At 43.8% G+C, this 24,128-nt stretch overlaps 3 protein-coding genes across 13 annotated transcripts in view; 2 read left to right on the forward strand and 1 right to left on the reverse strand.

Annotated features, from left to right (window-relative positions):
• Window positions 1-2,974, forward strand: part of RBM39 (RNA binding motif protein 39) — a 43,647-nt gene extending 40,673 nt beyond the window's left edge. For 6 of the 9 annotated variants that reach the window (XM_037732960.1, XM_017513226.2, XM_017513267.2 and 3 more), the window contains 3 exons: window positions 1,271-1,376; window positions 1,844-1,922; window positions 2,007-2,465. In XM_037732960.1, coding sequence (XP_037588888.1) covers window positions 1,271-1,376; window positions 1,844-1,922; window positions 2,007-2,107 — 286 coding nt within the window. In that variant the 3' untranslated portion in view covers window positions 2,108-2,465. Of the gene's footprint in view, window positions 1-1,270; window positions 1,377-1,843; window positions 1,923-2,006 lie in introns of all 9 variants that reach the window. The other 3 variants (XM_017513205.2, XM_017513213.2, XM_017513223.2) reach the window with 3 other exon arrangements.
• Window positions 2,975-5,371: 2,397 nt separating this feature from the next.
• ROMO1 (reactive oxygen species modulator 1) lies at window positions 5,372-7,031 on the reverse strand. Of its 2 annotated transcripts, none has more exons than XM_017513383.2 (3): window positions 6,900-7,031; window positions 6,582-6,712; window positions 5,372-5,555 (listed from the first exon to the last, which is right to left on the reverse strand). In XM_017513383.2, the coding sequence occupies exons 2-3, from the start codon at window positions 6,710-6,712 to the stop codon at window positions 5,447-5,449; spliced, it is 240 nt and encodes a 79-aa protein (XP_017368872.1). In that variant the 5' UTR covers window positions 6,900-7,031; the 3' UTR covers window positions 5,372-5,446. The 2 variants fall into 2 exon arrangements, with proteins under 2 accessions (XP_017368872.1, XP_017368880.1); XM_017513391.2 differs by having other exon boundaries at window positions 6,895-7,000.
• NFS1 (NFS1 cysteine desulfurase) overlaps window positions 6,992-24,128 on the forward strand; it is a 27,183-nt gene continuing 10,046 nt past the window's right edge. For both annotated transcript variants that reach the window (XM_017513302.2, XM_037732966.1), the window contains exons 1-7: window positions 6,992-7,159; window positions 7,773-7,882; window positions 8,563-8,679; window positions 9,919-10,002; window positions 16,435-16,587; window positions 20,437-20,530; window positions 22,010-22,144. In XM_017513302.2, coding sequence (XP_017368791.1) covers window positions 7,063-7,159; window positions 7,773-7,882; window positions 8,563-8,679; window positions 9,919-10,002; window positions 16,435-16,587; window positions 20,437-20,530; window positions 22,010-22,144 — 790 coding nt within the window. In that variant the 5' untranslated portion in view covers window positions 6,992-7,062. The remainder of the gene's footprint in view (window positions 7,160-7,772; window positions 7,883-8,562; window positions 8,680-9,918; window positions 10,003-16,434; window positions 16,588-20,436; window positions 20,531-22,009; window positions 22,145-24,128) is intronic.

Here is a 24,128-nt window from a genome sequence, read left to right on the forward strand (position 1 = left end):
ATCTTGGCTCACTCAGCCTCCACCTCCCAGGCTCAGATGATCCTCCCACCTCTGCCTCCTGAGTAGTTGGGAGTAGAGGCGCTAATTTCTTTGTTTTTTTATGAAGACAGAGTTTTACCATATTGCCCACACTTGTCTTGAAAGTCCGTAATGACTATTATATGACTGTTTAATCCAAAATGTCTTGGATTCTTTTCTTTTCTCAATACCAAATTTATTTTAGCTTTATCGATGAAATGATGACAGGCTTTTGTTGTAAGTATCATTTGAAAGATAGCACTATTTAATTGTGGGGGTTTTTTTTGGAGACAGTCTCACTCCAGGCTGGAGTGCAGTGGCACCACTGGTGCTATCTCAGCTCATTACAACCTCCATCTCCCAGGTTCAAGCAATTCTTGTGCCTCAGCCTTCTCAGTAGATGGGATTCCAAGTGCACACCACCACACCCAACTAATTTTTGTGTTTTTAGTAGAGACAATGTTTTGCTATGTTGGCCATGCTGGTCTCAAACTCCTGAGCTTTAAGCGATCTGCTTGCTTCAGCCCCTGAGAGTGCTGGGATTACATGTGTGTGCCATAATGCCTAATTTTTGTATTTTTTAAATAGAGATTGGGTTTTGACATGTTGACCAGGCTGGTCTTGAACTCTTGACCTCAAGTGATGTGCCTGCCTTAGCCTCCCAAAGTGCTGGGATTACAGGCATGAGCTGCTGCGTGTGGCCAATTTTTTAAATGTCAGTTTCAAGCTCGGAGTCATAAACTAGGTTGAGCACAATGTTTTCTATCTTATTTTCCTTTGATTTTCCCCAGTGGCCTATACCTTTTAACATAAATATTTTTTTATAGGGATTCTTGCTCTGTCATCACCTAGCTAGGCTGGAGTACAGTGGTTCAATATCAGCTCACTGCAACCTCCGCCTCCCGGGCTTTTGTGCTTCTCCTGCTTCAGCCTCACCAATAGCTGGGATTACAGGCACCTACCTCCATGCCTGGCTGATTTGTGTATTTTCAGTAGAGACAGGGTTTCTCCATGTTGGCCAGACTGGTCTCGAATTCCTGCCCACCTCGGCCTCCCAAAGTACTGGGATTACAGGCGTGAGCCACCATGCCCGGCCTAAGTTTTTTGTTGTTTGTTTGTGTTGGTGCTGTGACTCGGATAGGAACCTAAGTATTTTATAAAAATTCATAGAATATTCAATTTTTTTATAACATTTGTAAATATATACAGTGTGTTTCAATAGTATTTAAGACTACTTAATGCTTTCTTACAGAGAAGAAGAAGTTGGATGGGATACAGAGATTAAGGATGATGTGATTGAAGAATGTAATAAACATGGGGGAGTTATTCATATTTATGTTGACAAAAATTCAGCTCAGGTATTTTTATATTTTTTATAAATGATAGGTTGTTCCTCTTCACCTTAATCTTGACACATATGTAGAACATGTTTGGTCACTGTGTTCCATTATAGTAGTTTTTTTGTGTATGTGCCTGCAAGTAGCTTTGGCTAATAAACCCTCCAAAATAAAAGAAAATCAGTAACAATTTGATCAGGGTATCGGAGAAGTTTCTAGTACTGTTCAAAGCTTGATGTGAAATCTTAGCATCTTTATTTATTCTTAGGCTGCATACAAATTATAGAGAAAAGATAGAACAGGCAAGTTCGGTAATATAAGTCATTTTTCAGTTAAATTCTGTATATACTTACTAGCCAGTGGAACAATTATCATAAACCATTTTGTGGTTATAGAGTACTAAGTTTCTACAATCCACTTGAATAAACTTATCTTGGTCCATTTTGCATACAGCAACATTTTACCTTTTTTGCTTTTCTGTGTTTTAGGGCAATGTGTATGTGAAGTGCCCGTCAATTGCTGCAGCTATTGCTGCTGTCAATGCATTGCATGGCAGGTGGTTTGCTGGTGAGTTTCAATTAATTTTTTTCAGTTGTTATTAAGGCTCTAAAACGAAGATGATAAACCGAACATGTCTGTTTCTTTCAACAGGTAAAATGATAACGGCAGCATATGTACCTCTTCCAACTTACCACAACCTGTTTCCTGATTCTATGACAGCAACACAACTACTGGTTCCAAGTAGACGATGAAGGAAGATAAAGTCTCTTATGTATATAGCTTTTTTTCTTTCTTGAGAATTCATCTTGAGTTATCTTTTATTTAGATAAAAATAAAGAGGCAAGGATCTACTGTCATTTGTATACAAATCCTGTTACCTTGAAAAAATAAAAATGTTAACAGGAATGCAGTGTGCTCATTCTCCCTAAATAGCAAATCCCACTGTATACAAAACAGTTCTTTTGTTCTGCCTTTTAAAATGTTCATGTAGAAAATTAATGAACCATAGGAATAGCTCTAGGAGAACAAATGTGCTTTCTGTAAAAAGGCAGACCAGGGATGTAATGTTTTTAATGTTTCAGAAGCCTAACTTTTTACACAGCAATTACATTCACACTTCACTAATGTTGCTATTTGGCTGATGGTTGTGCAGGTTTCTGAAATACACATTTAGTGTATTGAAATACAAGACAGCTTAAGGGCTGCTTGGTTAGCATCTCATCTTGCATTCTGATTAATTGGCAAGAAAGGGAGATTTCAAAATTATAATATTTCTTGATGGTATCTTTTCAATTAATGTATCTGTAAAAGTTTCTTTGTAAATACTATGTGTTCTGGTGTGTCTTAAAATTCCAAACAAAATGATCCCTGCATTTCCTGAAGATGTTTAGTGAGAGTCTGGTAAGCGAAGGAGTCTGAAAAATAGGAAATGCAGACATAGGTTTTGTCTGGTTGCATATAATCTTTGCTCTTTTTAAGCTCTGTGAGCTCTGAAATATATTTTTGGGTTACTTCAGTGTGTTTGACAAGACAGCTTGATATTTCTATCAAACAAATGACTTTCATATTGCAACAATCTTTGTAAGAACCACTCAAATAAAAGTCTCTTAAAAAGGCCACAGGAAATCTTCATTTTTCAAATGTTTTGAAGTTACCAAAATTTGAGAATAGAGTATTACCCTCTTTTAGTTGTGATTCAGTACTTGCCACTTTGGGGAAAAATGTGCCATGTCTGTGGAAACTTGTCCTCATGTTGCCCCCATGACTTCCTTTATGCCATTATAGTCTAGTCCTGTGTATTTTAGAATAATTTATCAAAACTAAGGAGTTTACCAAAAGGAAAAGCAAACAGATAGCCATGCCCAACCTGGGCATTCTTGGTCTCTTGCATTATCTGGGTATAATTGCGAAGAAAAACTTTACCATTTAAAATACATATTTAACAAAATGGCTTAATTTCAACCTGTTTCCCAAAATGATTTAGCTCCATATATTAATGTAGTAAGCGATTTTGAGCTTTCATACTAGTTGGGAAGCAAGCAACACCATTTATACTCAATTCTTCAACTTTTTGTATCTTGGTCAAATCTTGAGTAGGCAGTGGTGCTCCTAAATTTACCTTCAAATACTGATTTCCTTGCCTCATTTGTTTACCTTTTTGGTTGTTAGCATTGAAGCACAAGTTTTATAAGCTTATTCAGATAGTTTTATTTGGAGAGGTTGAGGTTGGGGGGCATCAGAATTTCATAGCAATCATTTTGTTTGACATTTATCCTGTTGTTCTAGTGATTTAATTTGAATGAAAACTCTCAAGGTTCAGTTTCTTTTTCTTTTTGCAATGGAGTCTTGTTCTTTGGCTCAGGTTGGCTTTCAGTAGTGTGATCTTGGCTCCACCTCCCAGATTCAAGCAATTCTCCCAGCTCAGCTTCATGAATAGCTAGGACCCAGATGCACACCACCGTGCCCAGCTAATTTTTGTATTTTTAGTAGAGACGATGTTATGCTCTGTTAGCATGGCTGGTCTCAAGCTGACCTTAGGTGATACGCCCACCTCAGCCTCCCAAAGTGCTGGAATTACAGGCATGAACCACCGCACCTAGCCTCAATTTATTTTTCGATACCAGACTGCATGTTCTTTGGGGCAGCGATATTCTGTCTATACTTTTTTTTTCCCCCAAAGTTATAATTTTTTTCCCCTTTTACTAAGCCCTCCTAACAAATTTGTCATGTCATTGCTTTCCAGGGAGCTGGGCCAGCAAACATGGCCATTAGTAGTTTCTCATCTAGTATTAAAAATTGGGTGGCTAAAATTTAGCCACTACCACGGAATGAAATTTGCTGTGTAGATAACTTATATTCAGAGGAAATGTGGTTGGAGGACTATATATGGAGCTAAATCAATTTGGGAAACCAGTTTGAGGTTAAGCCATTTTGTTAAATATGCATTGTAAATGTGTCTTGAATAGTGTTGCACATGGAAAACAGCTCATTCTCAGTGAAACTGTTAATGTGCATGCGGTCAGTTCCTGAGTCTGCATCCCACTGGTTCGAAAATCTGTAGCTAATCTTACAGTGTCCTTAATTTCCTCCTTCATGTCAGTGTTCCAAAGTGTTCATCTAGTTTCTTCTATCTGTATAACAATGTGAAAGTTCTGTTTAAGAAATACTTAATGGGCAGTGCAGGTTAGTAACTCCAACAAGGTCTGTGTGGCCTAGGCCGGTGAGATGGACAACTGCCTCACTACAGAAGCTTCTTACCAAACTAGTTTGCAGAGGGTAAGCTATATAGTTTAGATTGATGATTAGTTAGAAAATCATTTGGAATTTAGCCAGTTGAGAAGATACAGAAGTGGTTAATGTTTCTAATTTGTTTCATAGTGGATATTTTGCTTTATCTGATAAAGCTAATAGGTATTTCTAATAGCCCATCGAGCTGGGCTCAATGCCTCATACCTGTAATCCCAGCACTTTGGGAAGCTGAGGCAGGTGGATCACAAGGTCAAGAGTTGGAGACCAACCTGGCCAACGTGGTGAAACCTTGTCTCACTAAGAATACAAAAATTAGCAGGGCATGGTGGCACATGACTAATCGCAGCTTCTCTGGAGACTTAACACAAGGAGAATTGCTTGAACCCAGGAGGCGGAGGTTGCAGTGAGCCTAGGTCGTGCCACTGCACTCCAGCCTGGGTGACAGAGCAAGACTCTGTCTTGGAAAAACAAAAACTCAGGATGAATAATGCTTTGGAAATAATGTAATGTGTGACCTTGAGGAAATTTAGGCTTATAAGTCCATTTTTTGAAAGTTTTTCTCCTTCAAAATGGTGACTGTATCAACAAGCACAGAGTTTACTGAGTAATTAGTTGACGAGTATCTATGGAAAGTACTAGACACTCCCAGGTTTTCCAATTTGGGATTAAGAGTGCCAGACCTTATGAAAGAGACCCTAACCCTAGTCATTACAAAGCTGGATAATAGGCTGAGAGAATAAAATGCCTTTAAGAGAGGGACACTGAGACTACTCAAAGACTTTCTTTTATTAGTACATGGGCTGGGACTGATGGGAAAGGATGGATGTAGTGGGCAACCATGGTTAGCATCGGATACCCATCCCGATGGCCATGAATGTGCCAAAAGTGCCGCCACTCTGCATCATGGTTTTCCCAATGCCGCCCATCAGCTCCCGACCTCGCATTCCGATCCTGAGGAGAAAACCAAGATGGGGCTATTTGATAAAAATACCGGAAGGAGTATTAACTACCCCTTTCCAATTTTGCTTATACTAGTTTAGCAATCCCTGCATCTCATTTTCCACTTACGAAATATTATCTCTTACTACCTGGGGTTGGTAATGAAAAGGAAAAAGATCCAACTGGGTCTCCAGGGCATTCTTCAGGAATATTAATTGCCTTCAGTTTGTGGGAGGCAGCAGATGCAGTGTAAAATACATAGAGAAACCAGCTTTTAGGACTGGTTTTGCCTGCAGGTTAAATGTGACCCAATAAAGACATTTGTCTTTTAGACAGTTTTTTGGTGTTAATGATTGTGGAGTAAGGTTGGGGTTCAAGAGTCAGCTCTTTAATTTACACGTTATGTCAAGTGTAAAATGAGCATCTCCACATTATTTACAGGATTGTTTTGAAAGCTACAGCATTTGGCACAGTGTTTAACATATAGTAAATGTTCATAAATGGCAATTTACAATGTGGAGATATGGCAATAACAGCCTCTAAATGTAAAAATGACCTTCAGAGTGTAAATTTTATTTGCTTTATTTCTGTGTCCTTGTATCCAGAATAGTAAAACTGCTCAACAAGTTTTTCCCATGCGCAATTGGAAATAAAAATGACAGCAACAGTACTAACCAGTTACTGAGCACTTAATATGTGCCAGATGCTGTGCAAAGTGTGCTGATCGAATTTTTAGACCTCATTAAGGTGGGTGCTACTGTCTTCATTCTACATTAGAGGAAACCCAGTCTCCAACTTGCCTAAAGTCACCGAATCAGTAAAAGAAGGGCGAGAAAACATTTTGACTCTAAAGCTCAAATTGACACTTCCACAACCTGACCTTCCAAATTTAAGGTAGTTTTGTAAAGAGCCTGGCTTAGCAAGGGGACAGCGAGGGAAGTGGAAAGAAGGAGCCTCTCCGTTCAGGCTCCAGGCCGAATGGGGAAGGGCCGGAAGGTCTGGTTGCCCTGCCCAGAGATCACCGCCCGCGCCTCTCACCTGAGACAGGAAAAGGTGCCGAAGAGCGCCCCGGCCGCCATGCCCACGGCGCAACCCATCACGAAGCCCATCTTGACGCGGTCGAAGCAGCTTGGCTGGGACTGTCCGTAGGGACCCACGGCCACCGGCATCTGCGGGGTGAGGGGGATAGGAAAGTGTGGGCCCAGGCGCCAGCCCGAGAGTCGGGCGGGGACAGAGGCGGGAGGCTGGGAAGTGGGCCCAAGTGCTCAGGGAAAGTCTGGGAAGGAAATTCAGCGCGTAGCCTGACTCCACCACCCTCCTCCGTTCCGGACGCGCGTCGCCCGGCGCATACCTCACCTCGCTCGCGGCCTCGGTCGCTTAGCTCTACGTCTGTCACGGAAAACGACGGGGAGGGCGCTAGCGGCCCGATGAATCGTTTCCGGAGCGCGCAGCAGCACTTCCGGGAGCCTGGGACCCAGGACTGCAGCCGCGTCGGGTGGTGGGCTCTGCCAGCGGGATCATGCTGCTCCGGGCCGCTTGGAGGCGGGCGGCAGTGGCGGTGACGGCGGCTACAGGGCCGAAGGCTGCGGCGCCCACTCGGGGGCTGCGCCTGCGCGGTACGCTTGGGTCCTGCTTGCCTGGAGGCGCGAACCTGTCCCCCGCCCTGCGCGGCGACGCAACTGAATATTCCGGAGCCTTCCTATCCACTCTACTGCCAAACCCTCTGACCCTTTCTCTCAAACTTTCTTTCAAACGACACATCCCTCAGACTTTCTCAGGAGGGTCCCCGAACGGTTGACCCCGGCGCACCACCCCTCGCACCCTGCGTGACAGGGCCCCAGAGCCGTGGAGGCGCGTCCTTCAGACCGCTCCTGGCCAAGTTACAGATGCTGCTCCGGGCTTCCATGCAGACCTTACCTTCGGAAGGGACTGCACCTATTCTGGCTCCCCGTTCCTTCTAAATGGCTTTGCCCTTTAGAGCCCTCCTCACTCCCTACGAGACCATTCGAATATCACCCCAACATCCCCTCCAGGAAGCCTCTCTCCCTCTTCTTTACCTCCTTTTACAGCGAGCGTCTCAGGTCTCTGGTGTTGTTTTCTTTCCATTGAGATTCGACCCCAGCATCCCTTACACTTACCTCCAGCCAGAGTTTTTCTTCTGCCCTTTGGATGCCATGCTTTCATAGTTGCATTCGGTCTTACTTGGCCACTCCTTTCCATTTTTTTCAGTAAGAGACCTTGCTCCTCAGTCTGCTGTTCCTGCAGATACAGCTGCTGTCCCAGAGGCGGGGCCAGTGCTGCGACCTCTCTATATGGATGTACAAGCTACTACTCCTTTGGTAAGGATGGAGCCTTCCCCAAGGCTGCTTATAGGAAGTAAATGATGGGTGTTACCACGCAAGGAAATGCCTGGATCGCTGGAGAAGTGAGAGCCATGAACGTGTGCTGGAAAAAACACCGAGCCAGGAGTCGGAAGGCTTAAATTCGAGGCCACTGGCAGTGGCTTTACTGCTCACCAGCAGTTGACCTTGGTCTAATAACATCAGCACAGGCTCTATAGTAGTCGTTAAAAGCATGGGCTCTGGAATGAGCAGAACTGTCATTAGTAACTGTGTGAACTTGGACTAGTATTAAATGGGTTAAAAGACTAATGCAAGTTTTCACCAATGTGTGACAAGGGGTAAGTTTGCCTAGGCCCTGTCCTGTCCCAGACCTTTATAGATCACATTGCCTGGCAGGAATGGAAACACCAGCAGAAACAGGTGTCAGAATCAGGCAGTGTTTGTAGACTACCCGAGGGGATGGCAGAACAATCCGAGTTGGGATGGGTTGAGTGGGAGTGTATTAGGTTGATATTTTGTGAGTGCTTTTGTGGGAACAAAAGAATGTTTGAGGCCTCCTCTAGGCAGTGCCTGAGGGGTTGAGAGTGTCTTGAGGCAGGGTGGGCAGGTCTGAGGGGTGGAGTGGGACCTGAATTGATGATGGGCTCAAGGAAACTGATCTGTTCTGTTGTGCTCAGGACCCCCGGGTGCTTGATGCCATGCTCCCTTACCTAGTCAACTACTATGGGAACCCACACTCCCGGACACATGCATATGGCTGGGAGAGTGAGGCAGCCATGGAACGTGCTCGCCAGGTTAGTACACGGGAGCCTAGGAGGTTCTGAGGTCAGAAAGGGGCAGTGGCCTGTGGAAGGCATTTCTTTCTTGGTAGGTCTGTGTGGAGGTAGAAATGGTTTTGGATTCTTTCTGGAAGAGATTCAGAGAGCAGCCTTGGAGTTGGACTGACTGCAGGCATTTCATTAGTTCCCATATTTCCTGGCAAAATGACTTGGGCAAGTCATCTAATTTCTCTAAGCTTTATTTTCCTCACCTTTAAAATGGAGATTGCAATAGTTTCTACTCTGTAGGGTTATTAGGTGAATTAAATAAAACAATGCTGGTAAAGTGTTTATTAACACAACAGTTGTGAGAAGTACTATAAGTAGTAAGAGCTCAGTAGTTCATTTTTGTTTGTTTGTTTGAAATGGAGTTTTCACTCTTGTTGCCCAGGCTGGAGTGTAGTAGCACAATCTTGGCTCACTGAAACCTCAGCCTCCTGGGTTCAAATGATCCTCATGCCTCAGCCTCCCAGGTAGCTGGGATTACAGGCACACACCACCATGCCTGCTTAATGTTTTTGTTTGTTTATTTATTTATTATTTTTTGAGACAGAATTTTGCTCTTGTTGCCCAGACTGGAATGCAATGGCACCATCTCAGCTCACCACAACCTGCGCTTCCTGGGTTCAAGCAAGCCTCCTCTGTCAGTCTCCCAAGTAGCTGGGATTACAGGCATGTGCCACCATGCCTGGCTAATTTTGTATTTTTAGTAGAGATAGGGTTTCTCCATGTTGGTCAGGCTGCTCTTGAACTCCTAATCTCAGGTGAGCCACCCACCTCAGCCTCCCAAAGTGCTGGGATTATAGGCATGAGCCACCATGCCCAGTCTGAATATGTCCCCTTTTAAATCAGGAAATGAAAGATCTGCTTGAGAGGTTAATTTACTTGTCCAAGGTCACACAGTGTTGGAGCAGCTGGCTACACAAATTAAGGGGTCTCATTTTGAATCTGTTTTTGCCCTCAATCATTAGACTGTTAAGAGACTTCAGTACCATTTTCGCTTTGAAGACTTCTTTCCAACTTTGGGAAAACTCCACCCGGCTCAAAAAGAGACTGGATCTGAGATATAACTAGAATCTGATTCTAGTAGCTTCTTCCAGGGCAATTTGGTAGAATACAGTGGAGCTCTTCTTGCTCCAGGGCTATCTGACCTATGTCTGCCCTCTATTTCTGCTGGGGTACTGACGTTATATATCTCTGTTTCTTGGCTTGCAGCAAGTAGCCTCACTGATTGGAGCGGATCCTCGAGAGATCATTTTTACTAGTGGTGCTACTGAATCCAACAACATAGCAATTAAGGTAAGAGAAGTGAACCAGAGGGCATATCTGGGCATTTCTGACCTGGGAGATAGTGTCCCTCCGTCATTTGGATTCGTATATGTATTTCCTAGCCACCCATCACCACCCTGTTGTGAAGAGAAGGCTTACACTATTTCTGATTTGTTGCTTCCCTTAACTCTTTACAGTCTACTCTTTCTTAAGTATTTACTCCTATTGGCCTTGAGTTGAGTGAGGTGGTTGGATAGCAGAGGAGGTGGCCCTCAGGCCATTAAGCAGTGGGTATTTTTTTGTCTGGCAGTTACTTCAGATAGTGGATAATGGTGATTGAACCTTTTCTCTTTTCTTTTATCTTGTAACAATGAGTTATGTGTGTGATTTTAGGGCTGTCCTCCTCTCAGCCTTCCTTTTTCTTTCAGATCAGATTTGTTTGCAGCAAGTTCCTCCTGTTTCTTTAGATGTCTCCATTTTGAAGTGCTTGTCTTTGTGGTGCCCTCTGCAGGTATTCACATGGTCACCTGTTATGGGTATCAGTCATTTTATACTTCATACATAAAAAATCTTTGGTGCTAATGGAAGCAAAATGCTACTTTTAGTAGTTACTGTTAAAAACAGTGCTTTGAATGAAGAGACCCCCCCAAACAGGCTTTGTGTGAGCAATACGGCTGTTTATTCACCTGGGTGCAGGTGGGCTGAGGCTGAAAAGGGCATCAGCGAAGGGCAGTGGGATAGGAGTTGGTTTTATAGGTTTGGGGTGGGCCGTGGAAAGTTACAGAGTAAGATCAGTTACAGTGGTAGGGGTAGGGGCGAGGAGTATACATTACTATAAGTTCAGTTACATTGGCGGGTGGGATAAGAGTAGTTATCTTACTTACAAGGTTGGGGGTTAGGGGGCTTGGCGTAGCTCCACAGGGCGATCAGGGGTGATCAGCCGAGGTAGGCAGAACTTTAGACTTTCTGGGTCCAGGCTTGCACATGGAGGCCTGACAGTCATGTTGGTGATTCATAGAACATAATCACATTTCACTGGGCCTGGTTGCCAGGAGTACTTGAGTAAATGCCAAGGCTTGGAGAAACTGTGGCTTGCTGTAGGTTGAACTCTGGCTCTACTCACTCTCATCTTTGACTCTGAACTGTGCTGCTAGCATTGGTTTCTTTGACCTTGGCCTGAATGTAGGAGTCCTAGGATAAGCTCCAGAGTCATCAGCACTCTGCCTGATCATGTTAGCAGGAAGGCATCCTTCCTCGGGACTGCAGGGACCAGAGAGTCAGGGTGAAGGTCCCTCCAAAGGTGCAGATTTCTGAAATGGAGAGTATTTTCAAAACTGTGAAAATATTTGCTTTGGAAGTCTCCAGAGATTCCATACTTACAGAATCACTAAGAGTAGCTGTGATAGTGTTTCTTTTAATCACCATAATGCATCTAGTAAAATAATCTGTAAGTTATTAAAGAAATCTACATCATGGGTAACTGAGATAAAATAAGATGGGTGGGTGGTGAAATACCATTTAAATTAAATTTTTATAAACAACTGTAACATTTTGAACTACCCTCACCATCCCCAACCATTTTTACATTCCTGATGTAAATATTTTTGGGGATAAAATAGAGTATAAGTCAATTATAAATGTTTTTCTTTTGTGTTCCTTATCCTTGTGAACAGACTGTTTTTACATAGTTATAATTTTGGCCTATATGGCTTAATATTCTGCTTTGTTTTATTTATCTATTTTTTATAAGGCAGAGTCTCATGAGGGCCCAGTGGTTCACACCTGTAATCCCAAGCACTTTGGGAGGCCGAGGCGGGTGCATCACCTGAGGTCAGGAGTTTGAGACCAGCCTAACCTACATGGCGAAACCTGTCTCTACTAAAAATACAAAAATTAGCCAGCCATGGTGGTAGGCGCCTGTAATCCCAGCTACTCGGGAGGCTGAGGCAGGAGTATTGCTTGAACCTGGGAGGTGGAGGTTGCAGTGAGGTAAGCCGAGATCACACAGTTGCACTCCAGCCTGGGTGACAGAGTGAGACTCCATCACACACACACACAAAAGACAAGGTCTCACTCTGTCACCCAGGCTGAGGTGCAGTGGTGCATTCACAGCTCACTGCAACCTTGAACTCCTGGCCTCAAGAGATCCCCTCATCTTAGCCTCGCAAGGTAGCTGTAGGCCTACAGGCGTGTGCTACGACACCTGGCTAATTTTTTTATTTTAATTTTTTAGAGATGGGGTGTCACTATGTTGCCCAGGCTGGTCTTGAATTCCTGGGCTCAAGTGATCCTCCTGCCTTTGCCTCCCACAGTTCTGGGATTACAGGCTTGAGCCACTGTACCTGGCTTTATATTCTGCTATTAAACATAATAGTCTTTTGTAAGCTCTGGGGGGAGATGTACTTTCTTTCAACTTTAATTTTTGAAAAATGATTCTGTCACATACGGTGTGTTTTTTCCAAACCAATGGAAATATTTAAGATGAAATGTAGGCCAAGTGCAGTTGGTCATGCCTGTAATCCTAGCACTTTGGGAACCCGAGGCAGGCAGGTTGTCTGAGCTCAGGAGTTGGAGGCCACCCTGGGAAACATGGCGAAACCCTGTGTCTACTGAAAAATACAAAAAAATTAGCCAGGCATGGTGGTGCACACCTGTAGTCTCAGCTACTTGGGAGGCTGAGACAAGAGAATTGCTTGAACTTGGGAGGCAGAGGTTGCAGTGAGCTGAGATCGAGCCACTGCACTCCAGCCTGGGTGACAGAACAAGACTGTCTCAAAAAATAAATTAATTAAAATAAAATTAATAAAATAAAATGAAGTGTAAATCTTCCTCTCCTTCCCCCAGGACCCCTAATCCCTGACCCTGCTCTACAAAGTTGATCGTGTTAATTCTTTTTTTTTTTCTTTTTTTTTTTTGGGAGGGAGTCTTGCACTCTCTCTCCCCCAGGCTGGAGTGCAGTGGTGCAATCTTGTCTCACTGCAACCTCTGCCTCCAGGATTCAAGTGATTCTCCTGCCTCAGTCTCCCAAGTAGCTGAGATTACAGGTGCCTGTCACCATGCCCAGCTAATTTTTGTATTTTTAGTAGAGCCGGGCTTTCCTCATGTTGGCCAGGCTGGTCTCGAACTCATGACCTCAGGTGATCTGCCCACCTTGGCCTCCCAAAGTGCTGGGATTACAGGTGTGAGCCACTGCATCCACCCTTATCCTGTTAATTGTAAACTAATTTTGTTTAGTATTGTTTCAGATATGTATGTATATAGGTATGTAAAAAATTGTACATACATATGAATTTTTTTTTTTTTGAAATGGAGTCTCCCTCTGTCACCCAGTCTGGCGTGCAGTGGCACAATCTCTGCTCATTGCAACCTCCACATCCCAGGTTCAGGTGATTCTCCTGTCTCAGCCTCCCTAGCTGCTGGGATTACAGGTGCCAACCACCACTCCTAGCTAATTTTTGTATTTTTAGTATTGACATGGTTTCATCATGTTGGCCAGTCTGGTCTTGAACTCCTGACCTTAAGTGATCCGCTTGCCTTGGCCTCCCAAAGTACTGAGATTGCAAGCATGAACCACTGCTCCTGGTCCCCCACTTTTTTTTTTTTCATTTTCCTGTTTTTTGAGACAGGGTCTTGCTGTCACCCAGGCTGAAGTGCAGTGGCCAGATCTCAGCTCACCACAGCCTTGACCTCCTGGGCTCAGGTGATCCTCCTGAGTAGCTGGGACTACGAATGTGTACCACCATGCCCAGCTATTTTTTTTGTAGTAGAGATGAAGTCTCACTACATTACCCAGGCTGGTCTCAAAACCCTGAGCACAAGTGATCCTCCTGCTTTAGCCTCCCAAAGTGGTAGGATTATAGGTGAGCCACCACTGCATCCAGCCCTTTTTCTTTCTTTCTTTTTTTTTTTTTTTTTTTTTGAGATGGAATCTCACTCTGTTGCCCAGGCTGGAGTGCAATAGCACAGTCTTGGCTCACTGCAATTTCCGTCTCCTGGGTTCAAGTGATTCTCCTGCCTCAGCCTCCTGAGTAGCTGGAACTACAGGCACCTGCTATTGTGCCTGCCTAATTTTTGTATTTTTAGTAGAGACAGGGTTTCCCCATGTTCACCAGGTTGGTCTCAAATTCTTGGCCTTAGGCGATTCAGCCAACTTGGCCTCCCAAAGTACTGGGATTACTGGCATGAGCCACTACACCTGGACCCTTTTTTTTTTTTTCTTAATTGAGATGAATGGTTCTTTATTTTCTTGTAATAGTTGAAAATCCAGGAATTTTTAAACGTACCTTTATTGTTTCTTCTGATATTAAAAGTAACACATACTCATGACTTGTTTACTGTTTTTTGTTTGTTTTTTTTTTTTTTAGACGGAGTTTTGCTCTTGTTACCCAGGCTGGAGTGCAATGGCGCAATCTCCGCTCACCGCAACCTCCGCCTCCTGGATTCAGGCAATTCTCCTGCCTCAGCCTCCTGAGTAGCTGGGATTACAGGCACGTGCCACCATGCCCAGCCAATTTTTTGTATTTTTAGTAGAGACGAAGTTTCACCACATTGACCAGGATGGTCTCGATCTCTTGACCTCATGATCCACCCGCCTTGGCCTCCCAAAGTGCTGGGATTACAGGTGTGAGCCACCGCACTTGACGCACCAAGTGATTTTCTAGGTGTCAGCCATATAACAGTAAACAAGTCAGGCCGGGCGCGGTGGCTCACACCTGTAATCCCAGTACTTTGGGAGGCCGAGGCGGGTGGATCACGAGGTCAGGAGATCGAGACCATCCTGGTCAATGTGGTGAAACCCCGTCTCCACTAAAAATACAAAAAATTAGCTGGGCATGGTGGCACACGCCTGTAGTCCCAGCGACTCCGGAGGCTGAGGCAGAATTGCTTGAACCCAGGAAGGGGAGGTTGTGGTGAGCCAAGATTGCGCCATTGCACTCCAGGCTGGGTAACAAGAGCGAAACTCCATCTCAAAAAAAAAAAAAAGGAAAATCACCATTTAGAAAAACCATAGTAAAAACTGATAAAGAATGGTTGGAGGAAAGGGAAATGAAGGAAGGGCTTACAGAGTGCCTACATAAAATGGTAACAAGTGCCGGGCGCGGTGGCTCACACCTGTAATCCCAGTACTTTGGGAGGCCGAGGCGGGTGGATCACGAGGTCAGGAGATCGAGACCATCCTGGTCAACATGGTGAAACCCCGTCTCTACTAAAAATACAAAAAATTAGCTGGGCATGGTGGCGCGTGCCTGTAATCCCAGCTACTCAGGAGGCTGAGGCAGGAGAATTGCCTGAACCCAGGAGGCGGAGGTTGCGGTGAGCCGAGATCGCGCCATTGCACCCCAGCCTGGGTAACATGAGTGAAACTCCGTCTAAAAAAAAAAAAAAAAAAAAAAGGAAAATCACTTGGTGGCCAGGTGCAGTGGCTCATGCCTGTAATACCAGCACTTTGGGAGGCTGAGGCAGGCGGATCACAAGGTCAGGAGTTCGAGACCAGCCTGGCCGATATGGTGAAACACCATCTCTACTAAAAATACAAAAATCAGCGGGGCATGGTGGCGGGCACTTGTAGTCCCAGCTACTCAGGAGTCTGATGCAGGAGAATTGCTTGAACCCCAGAGATGGAGGTTGTTGCAATGAGCCAAGATAGTGCAACTTCACTCCAGCCTGGCTACAGAGCAAGACTTTGTGTTTTTTTTTTTTTTTTTTTTTTTTTTAAGAAAATCACTTGGCATATTATAGGTGCTAAATACTGGTTCAATGAATGAAACACAAATCTTCCAGTAATATAGAGTAGAACTCTCTAAAAACATAATCACTGTTAATTTGCTGTATATTTCTCCAGATTTTTAAATACCTACATTAATCTGTATACTATTATTATTTCAGTAGACTTTATTTTTTATAGCAGTTTTAGGTTCACAGCAAAATTGAAAGGAAGGTACAGAAATTTCCCATACATGCCCTGCCCTCAGGCATGCACAGCCTTCTGCCATTATTAGTATCCTGCATCAAGTGATACATTTGTTCCAATTGATGAACTGATATTGATAAATCATTATCACCCAAAGTTCATAGCTTACATAAAGATTCACTGGTGTTGTACATTCTATGGGTTTGTATAAATATTAGTTATTCTAATGAATTATTGAACTTGAGGGGCGTTCAGGAAGCCCTGAATTTGTAGTTGGCTGGGCAAAGTATGGGCAGCTCAAGAGACCTGAGACTTACACCTGGCATCTGAACTAGGGGCAGTCCTGTGCGATTGAGCCCTTAACTCATGGGGTTTTCACTAAGCCTGGGGAGTTAGCCTCAGAATTGAATTATATGATACTCAGCTGGTATCAGATAACTGGTGTTGGAGTATATCTTTCTTGCCCACTTTTCCTTTACAAATGAGATCAAAGTCATTGCTGTCTCTCTGAGTATGTTCTCCTTCCATCTACCCCCACCACCAATTTCTAGGGGGTGGCCCGGTTCTACAGATCACGCAAAAAGCACTTGATCACCACCCAGACAGAACACAAATGTGTCTTGGACTCCTGCCGTTCACTGGAAGCTGAGGGCTTTCAGGTCACCTACCTCCCAGTGCAGAAGAGTGGGATCATTGACCTGAAGGTAGGAGTGGCTATTGGCATGAGGAGCAATAATGGAGGAGCCTGGCTTCAGCTTGTAAATTTCTCTCTTGGCCTCTAACTGGAGCTTGAAGGACCAGATCTAACATTTAGGGTGGGGTTTAGAGAAATAGGCCTGGCATAGAAAGATATCATGTTCCCCTTGAGCGTATACTGTCCTTTTCTCTGGAGGACTTATTTCTTTCGTTTTTTTTTTTTTTTCTTTTCTTTAGGAGTCTTGCTCTCTTGTCCAGGCTAGAGTGCAGTGGTCTGATCTCAGCTCACTGCAACCTTTGGAGGACTTGTTTCTTTCTTTCTTTTTTTCTTTTTTTTTGAAGCAGAGTTTCGCTTTTGTCACCCAAGCTGGAATGCAGTCGCATGATCTAGATTCACTGCAACCTCCGCCTCCTGGGTTCTAGCGATTCTCCTGCCTCAGTCCCCCAAGTAGCTGGGATTATAGGCGCATGCCATCAGGCCCAGCTAATTTTTGTATTTTTAGTAGAGAAGGGCTTTCAGCATGTTGGTCAGGCTGGTCTCGAACTTCTGATCTCAGATGATCCACCTATCTTGGCCTCCCAAAGTGCTGGAATTACAGACGTGAGCCACTGTGCCCGGCCTGGAAGACATGTTTCTTACCATTGTTGGTGTTTTCTGGTTTCTATGAGAGCCACTGGCCACATGTGCAGGATGCCAGGGTCTCACATTCACCATGGCAAAGCTCTGGCCTCCTCCTTCCCTGCACTGATGCTTCTCATTCTGCTAAAGAAGTGGTATCATTTTCTTGAATCTTATCCACCAGATTTTGTATATCAGCATCCCTATACAAACCCTAACATGCTATTTGTAGATGGACCCCATCAATCTAAATTGTTATCATTCATTATTTCCTCCCTTTTTCATCTTTTTCACATTCAGTTATCAATCAGTCACACTCATATTTATGGCCATTTTTTTTTATAATGTCACTGGACTTATACTTTCCCCTCTCTGACTCCTGCCCTGCCTTCCTCCTTCCCTCCTTTCCTTCTTCCTTTTTCCCTCCCTCCCTTCCTTCCTCCCTGCTTCTTTTCCTCCCTTCTTCCCTTTCGCCCTTCCTCCCTTACTCTTTCTCTCTTTCTCTCTGTCTCCTTTTCTTTTCTTTCTTTTTTTTGGAGACAGGGTCTTGCTGTGTTATCCAGGCTAGAGTGCAGTGGTATGGTTATAGCTCACTGCAGCCTCAGGTTCCTGGGCTCACCTCACCTGGCTAAATTTTTGTTTTTCTTTTGTTTTTTGAGTTGTGATGGAGTATTGCTCTGTCACCCAAGCTGGAATGCAGTGGCAAAATCTCAGCTCACTGAAACCTCTGCCTCCTGGGTTCAAACCATCCTCCAACCTTAGCTTCCCAAGTAGCTAGGACTACAGGCATATGCTGCCACACCCAGCTAATTTTTTTGTATTTTTAGTAGAGAAGGGGTTTTATCGTTTTGGCCTCGCTGGTCCCAAACTCTTGAGCTCAAGTGATTTACTTGGGGGGCCTTGGCCCCCCAAAGTGCTGGGATTACAGGCATGAGTCACCATGCCTAGCCTGGCTAAATTTTTTTTGTAGAGGCAGCATCTCATTATGTTCTCCAGACTGGTGGTGAACTCTTGGACTCAAGCGATCCTCCTACCTTGGCCTCCCAAAGCACTGCTATTACAGATGTGAGCCACCTTGCTTGGCCTCTTCTCAGTCCTTTCGCTGGATTGTATCCTGTCTTACCTACCTCTGGACTTTAATCTCTGTTGCCTGAACTAGCCCTTTAGCTACAGCCTTCCAGCGTGTTCTGCACATCCTAATCAGACTTTATTTCCAAAGTACTCATTTGACCTTTTCTCACTTTACTCAGAAATCTTGAAAGATTTCTCATTTCCTTTGGCATGAGGCATAACTTCATTTTGCCTGACATTCAGATTTCTTTACATGGTGCTTTTTTTAAGCCCTTAGAAATCTGTGATATAATTCATGTACCATTTAACTTCCAGTTTAATGGAAAAAATAATAATTCATGTACCACAAAATTCATCTTTTGAAATTGTACAATTCACCGTTTTTTTAATATACAATTCACAGAGTTTGCAACAGTCATCACTGTCATATTCCAGGACATTTTCATCACTTCAAAAAAGAAAGCTATGTATTTTTTATTTTGTCATTTGTGGGTTTTTTTTTTTTTTTTTTTTTTTTTTTTTTTTTTTTTTTTTTTTCTTTATTATTTTTTTTTTTCTTTTTTTTTTTTTTTTTTTTTTTTAGTTGGAGTTTCTCTCTTGTTGCCTAGGCTGGAGTGCAATGGTGTGATCTCTGCTCCCTGCAACCTCCGCCCTCTGGGTTCAAGCAATTCTCCTGCATTAGCCTCCCAAGTAGCTGGGATTACAGGCATGCACCAACACACCTGGCTTATTTTGTATGTTTAGTAGAGACGGAGTTTCATCATGTTGGCCAGGCTGGTCTAAAACTTTTGACCTCATGATCTGCCCACCTTGGCCTCCCCAAGTGCTGGGATTACAGGCATGAGCCACTGTGCCTGGCCAATTTTTATATTTTTAGTAGAGAAGGGGTTTCACTATGTTGGCCAGGCTGGTCTCGAACTCCTGACCTCAAGTGATCTGCCCACCTTGGCCTCTGGAAGTGTTGGGATTACAGGTGTGAGCCACCACACCTGGCAGTTTCTTTATTTTGTTATTCATACTGCCCTGTAAATGGAATCATACAGTATGTAACCTTGTAGGATTGGCTTTTTTCTTTTTCGAAATGGAATATCACTCTATCACCCAGGCTGGAGTGCAGTGGTGCGATCTTAGCTCACTGCAACCTCTACCTCCCAGGTTCAAGTGATTCTCCCCAAGTAGCTAGGATTACATGTACGTACCATCATGCCCAGCTAATTTTTGCACTTTTAGTAGAGGCGGGGTTTCACCATGCTGGCCAGGCTGGTCTTGAACTCCTGACCTCAGGTGATCCTCCCATCTGGGCCTCCCAAAGTGCTGGGATTACAGGCGTGAGCCACCATATCCCCCTTCTTTTTCTTTCTTTTTTGAGGTGGAGTCTCCCTCTGTTGCCTAGGCTGGATTGCATTGGTGCAATCTCAGCTCACTGCAACCTCCACCTCCCCGGTTCAAGCGTTTCTCCTGCCTGAGGCTCCCAGGTAGCTGGGACTATCGGCATGCACCACGATGCCCAGCTAATTTTTGTATTTTTAGTAGAGACAGGGTTTCTCATGTTAGCCAGCCTGGTCTTGAACTTCTGACCTCAGGTGATCCATCCACCTCAGCCTCCCAAAGTGCTGGGATTACAGGCGTGAGCCACCACACCTGGCCTTGATTGGCTTTTTTCACTAATCATAAGTCTTTGGGAATTCATTCATTGCTGCATGTGCCAGTAATTCGTGCCTTTTGATTGATAAGTTGTAGTCCATGTTATGGATATACCAAAATCATCTGTTGAAGGACATCTGAGTAGTTTCTAGGTTTTGGCTATTATGAATAAAGTTACTGTAAACATTTGTGTAGGACGTTTTGTGAATTTAATTTTTATTTCTCTGGGATAAATGCTCAAATGTACTGGGTTGTATGGTAATTTCATGTTTAGTTAGATGAGAAACAGAAACTGTCAAACTCTTTTCTAAAGTGGCTGTGACATTTACATTCCTACCAACAATGTATGAATCATTCGGAGTCTGTGCATCCTTACCAACATTCTGTGTTGTCACTGTTTTTAGTTAACTATTCAGATAGCTGTGTAGCATAAGGCTCCTTTTCGCGACTAAGCTTGCCTATATTCTGATTTAGGAGGACTTTGTTTGCACTATCTAGTCACCTTACTCCTGCATATCCTTAGGAACTAGAGGCTGCTATTCAGCCAGATACTAGTCTGGTCTCAGTCATGACTGTGAACAATGAGATTGGAGTGAAGCAGCCTATTGCAGAAATAGGTGAGTATCATGGGTTAACCCTGATCCCTGCCCACCATGGTGGTCTGTATGAGGGAGTAGACTGATCACTGTAATACTCTATGGAGTGAAGTTAGGAAATCAAGGGAAAGAGAGCCTAAGTACTTTGTTCAAGGACATTGTAAGTGGCATAGCCAGTATTTGAATTCAGGTCTAGTACCTTTTTTAAAAAAATTGAGACAGAGTGTCACTCTGTCACCCAGGCTGGAGTGCAGTGGCATGATCTTAGCTCACTGCAACGCCTGCCTCTTGGGCTCAAACAATCCTCCCACCTCAACCTCTCAAGTAGCTGAGACTACAGGTGTGTACCGCCATGCCTAGCTAATTTTTGTATTTTTAGTAGAAACGGGGTTTTACCATGTTGGCCAGGCTGGTCTCAAACTCCTAACCTCAGATGATCCACCTGCCTTGGCCTCCTAAAGTGCCGAGATTACAGGCATGAGCCACTGTGCCCAGCCAGGTCTAGTATCTTTTATGGTTTTTCATTTTATTGCAGTTGCTGCCAAAACCAACCACAAAACAAAACAGCCTTCTACCCTTTTTCCTTTTAGAACATCTCTTTATTATTCCCTGATAGAGCTCACCCTGTAATCTCCTTAGGCACATTAGCACAAAAATCCGTTAGTTTTTTTTTGTTTGTTTTTTTAAATCAAAAGGGATCTGGAAGAATATCTAACATTTTGAAAAGCCGGTGCAAATGAGGTGGTAAGTTTTAAGAATAGTATGCATGATTGGGAGGCTGAGGTGGGTGTATCACCTTAGGTCAGGAGTTCAAGACCAGCCTGGCCATCATGGTGAAACCCCATCTTAAAAAAAAAAAAAAGCCGGGCGCGGTGGCTCAAGCCTGTAATCCCAGCACTTTGGGAGGCCGAGGCGGGTGGATCACGAGGTCAAGAGATCGAGACCATCCTGGTCAACATGGTGAAACCCCGTCTCTACTAAAAATACAAAACATTAGCTGGGCATGGTGGCGCGTGCCTGTAATCCCAGTTACTCAGGAGGCTGAGGCAGGAGAATTGCCTGAACCCAGGAGGCGGAGGTTGCGGTGAGCCGAGATCGCGCCATTGCACTCCAGCCTGGGTAACAAGAGCGAAACTCCGTCTCAAAAAAAAAAAAAAAAAAAAATAAAAAAAAAAAAAAAAAAAAACTCCGACAAAAAAAAAAAAAAAAAAAAAAATAGTATGCATGATAATATCAGGAGTATTTTGACCTGCTGCTTTGCCCTTCATCTTTTTTATTCTAAAGAAAGGAAGCTGGGGAGACAGAGAGAGGGAGGAAGGGAGAAGGGAGAGGAGGTAAGGAAAAGAAGAAGTATAAGGGGTTAGGTGGAGGGAGGGGAGAAGTTTAATATTGACAGAGGTCATTTACTACTGGTGGAGATAATTCACAGTGCATTGTGGGATACTGATATATGACTTCCCAACACTGTGCTGTGGGTCTTCCCCTCTGTTGTTTCCTCAGGGCGGATTTGCAGTTCCAGAAAGGTATATTTCCATACTGATGCAGCCCAGGCTGTTGGAAAAATCCCACTTGATGTCAACGACATGAAAATTGATCTCATGAGCATCAGTGGTCACAAAATCTATGGTCCCAAAGGTACCAGCCCCTTCTAGAGTTCCTCTTCTCTGTACTTTCCACCAAGACATTTGATAGATGTTTCTCAGAGTCATTTGGGACTACTGTTGGTCTCAGAGGAGGTTGTACATGCAGAGTCCCTTGTAGAATGCAAGCGTCATTTAGCCATAGCCAGAAACACTTGCTGGTTTGTAGATCTTGGTAGTTACTATACGGCAGGCCATTCTTTTTTTTTTTTTTTTTTTTTGAGACCGAGTCTCACTCTGTCACCAGGCTAGAGTGCAGTGACGCAATCTCTGCTCACTGCAACCTCTGCTCTTGGGTTCAAGTGATTCTTCTGCCTCAGCCTCCCAAGTAACTGGGACTACACGCGTGTGCTACCATGCCCTGCAAATTTTTGTATTTTTAGCAGAGATGGCGTTTACCATGTTGGCCAGGATCGTCTTGATCTCTTGACCTCGTGATCCGCCCACTTTGGCTTCCCAAAGTGTTGGGATTACAGGCATGAGCCACTGTGTCCAGGTGACAGCAGACCATTCTTTCTTGCTCTCTTTAACAAATCATTATGGAGTCTTGTTCTTGTTCCCCAGGCTGTAGTGCAGTGACGCCATCTCTGCTTACTGCAAACTCTGCCTCCTGGGTTCCAGCGATTCTTCTGCCTCAGCCTCCCAAGTAGCTGGGATTACAGGCACCTGCCACTATGCCTGGCTAATTTTTGTATATTTAGTAGAGACAGGGTTTCACCACGTTGGCCAGGCGGTCTCAAACTGCTGACCTCGTGATCCGCCTGCCTCAGCCTCCCAAAGTGCTGGGATTACAGATGTGAGCCACTGCACCTGGCTCAAGCATGTAGATCTTAATTTGATTGAGGAAAAAGGGGTTTTGTGAAATCAAATTTATCTAGTTGGGCCCAGCTATCTTGTTTGCCCCACTGTGATATACAGAGCAACTACGTGAGTCCTTCATTCTGAGTGTCTTGCTATAGCTTAGGGGAAGATTGCATGGGATTTCACATCCCTTTGTGTTTATTCTTAGAAGACTTTGTAGTCTGTTATTCTAATACTCTCTCAAGGATACCTGTTTGTTCCCTGTGGACCTATTGGAATGTGTTCAAGCTTGAGTTATGTCTCTTTCCCTGAGCCCTTGGGGATAGACTGTTGTCCTGTTTTGTGGAGGTAACCATAAAAAAATAACTCCTCTTTCTCACATGAGGGCTTTTTTTTGGGTTGATGTCTGTGCTGGCACCCTTTTTGTGTCTGCAGGATGTGTTTTCTGGGTGTATACCTTGTGGAAGAAGGTGTAATAGCTTCTTGAAGTATGGAAGATCGTTTCTTCTGAGGGTTCCCAGAGGTTATAAAGAGTGTCTTTTTTTGTGAGCTGTTATTTCAAAACCCTAATAAGCGTTCTATCTTTTACTAAAGTGTTGTTTTTATTGGCTTTTATTGTAGATACATCTTTTTGATAAAGCCAATGAACTCAGGTTGGATACCCTTGTTCTTTTTTCTTTCTTTTTCTTTCTTTCTTCTTTTTCTTTTTTTTTTCTATCCTGTTCCTCCAAATTCTACCAGGGATACCCCTGTTCTTCCTAATGTGCTTAATTCACATTACATGCCTGTATTAAAACATCTCATGTACTCCATAAATATATACATCTACTATGTATTCACACAAACTAAAAAACAAAACAAAAAACCAATGAACTCATTGATTAGAAGCTCTGATCAGCACTTACATGTGTATAGGTATCCCTTATTATCCAGCCTCTTGCTTTCCAAATTCAGGATCTAAATAGATTTAGATAATGTGATATTCTTCGCTGCCCAGATATGGTATTTGAGCACTTGCTGTTTGAATTTGGGAACTGTATGGACTTAGACAGTAAAATGGAGAAATGAAATAATTTTTTTTTTAAGACAGTTTTGCTCATGTCACCTAGGCTGGAGCGCAATGGTGCGATCTTGGCTCACTGCAACCTCTCTGCCTCCCAGGTTTAAGGGATTCTCCT

Source organism: Cebus imitator, unplaced genomic scaffold (genome assembly GCF_001604975.1).
Source record: "Cebus imitator isolate Cc_AM_T3 unplaced genomic scaffold, Cebus_imitator-1.0 Scaffold18, whole genome shotgun sequence".
NCBI lineage: Eukaryota > Metazoa > Chordata > Mammalia > Primates > Cebidae > Cebus > Cebus imitator.

Excerpts from the sequence above, each read along its gene's own strand:
- ROMO1 (XM_017513383.2), bottom strand. The coding sequence starts at position 6,712 with ATGCCGGTGGCCGTGGGTCCCTACGGACAGTCCCAGCCAAGCTGCTTC. Across the intron at positions 5,556-6,581 it reads GGCACCTTTTCCTGTCTCAG|GATCGGAATGCGAGGTCGGG; the intron begins GTGAGAGGCGCG and ends TTTTCTCCTCAG.